Here is a 1,419-nt window from a genome sequence, read left to right on the forward strand (position 1 = left end):
ATGCACATACGCACATAATAGAGAAAAATGAAACAAATATGGACGACTTGCTCCGAAACACCACCGAGTGGGGAACGCTTCTCAAAAATAACTTGCAGTTGTTTCCTTCAAAATTCCTACATGCTCGAAATGTACATACATCAAGGTATATTTGTAGAAAATTTCACGAAAAAACTTTAATTTTCCTGGAAGTTAAGAAGAATTTAAGTGGACTCTGTTGGAATTTCCGAAAATTGTCCCCCACCCCCATTCCAAAACACTTTCACCGGATTCTACATAGTAAATACTATATGCATAGAAAATTTCATTAAAAAATATTCATTTTTCTGAAAGTTATGACCTCCCAAAGTCTGGTGGGTAAAACCCTGTAGTTATGCCGGCTAGGAGCCAACGGGATATTAAGATTTAGTGCAATGTAAAATTTGACTAAGAAACAAAACGATTTTATTTTTGGAGTAAATGTGACTATATATAAGGATTATATAAGTATTGGCCTCGACTTGGGTCAATGCGATTTTAGGCTACAGGCCAATGCAACCTTCTAATAAAAGATACAGAATGGAGCAATGTGATTTTAAGTTCGATCCAGTACAGCTTCTTTTTAGACGGGAGAATATATTTTATGCTAACGATCCAATTCTATATTATAAGAATAGAGTGTTGCGTCATTTTAAGTTAAAAAAAATGACTTACTGTCGTCATTGGTATCGTGGTTGTCGATTGAATAAGATCTGAAAATAAAAGAAACAACAGAATATTACAGATTTATTTAATCAAATATTTAGTTATTGGTAAATGTTTGTTTAGCAAATACCTACTTAATATAGTTAAAGTTAAGTGCAAGTAGATTGTTAAGCAGCTCTTATCTTAATAAACAGTCCTTAATACGGTCAGGTTCTGTTACACTGTGTAACACGATTTTTGTCCTTGGATAATAACTGTTATTTCCTATTTGCTTACCCCTAAAATGTATGAAAAAATGGCTATTTCTTTCAAACTTTGCTTTTGTTACGTTTATTCTAACCCCAAAGACTCTCTTTCAACAAATGGCTGTGATGCTCTACCACTACTCCTGCTCATGATCAGAGATGCTCATATTGTCAACCACTTAGGGACATGCTGAAGTGGTTAGGGTTAAGCAACAGTGATATTGAGCAGTATATTTGCTTTCATGATATTTCTGATTCAGCAATTCAGCAATGAGTCTGTCTGAAATGTAATGGGAAATAAGTCATTTAAAAAATTATCGGTCGCCGTTGTGTAGAGAACTTTCCATGGACGCTATGTTGCAGCAAATTTGGCGCATGAACAAAACACATACACTATGTGCAATCGATGATCTATCTATCTATCTATCTATCGTCTGTCTGTCTGTCTATCTATCTATTTATCTCTCTCTCTGTCTCTCTCTCTTTATAT

The 1,419-nt window shown here is 34.4% G+C and overlaps 1 protein-coding gene across 1 annotated transcript in view; it reads right to left on the reverse strand.

The window, feature by feature from the left end:
* LOC128246986 (SCO-spondin-like) overlaps positions 1-1,419 on the reverse strand; it is an 87,020-nt gene that overhangs the window by 8,440 nt on the left and 77,161 nt on the right. The window contains exon 33 of the mRNA XM_052970973.1: positions 694-731. Coding sequence (XP_052826933.1) covers positions 694-731 — 38 coding nt within the window. The remainder of the gene's footprint in view (positions 1-693; positions 732-1,419) is intronic.

This window comes from Octopus bimaculoides, chromosome 10 (assembly GCF_001194135.2).
Source record: "Octopus bimaculoides isolate UCB-OBI-ISO-001 chromosome 10, ASM119413v2, whole genome shotgun sequence".
In the NCBI taxonomy this organism is placed as follows: Eukaryota; Metazoa; Mollusca; class Cephalopoda; order Octopoda; family Octopodidae; genus Octopus; species Octopus bimaculoides.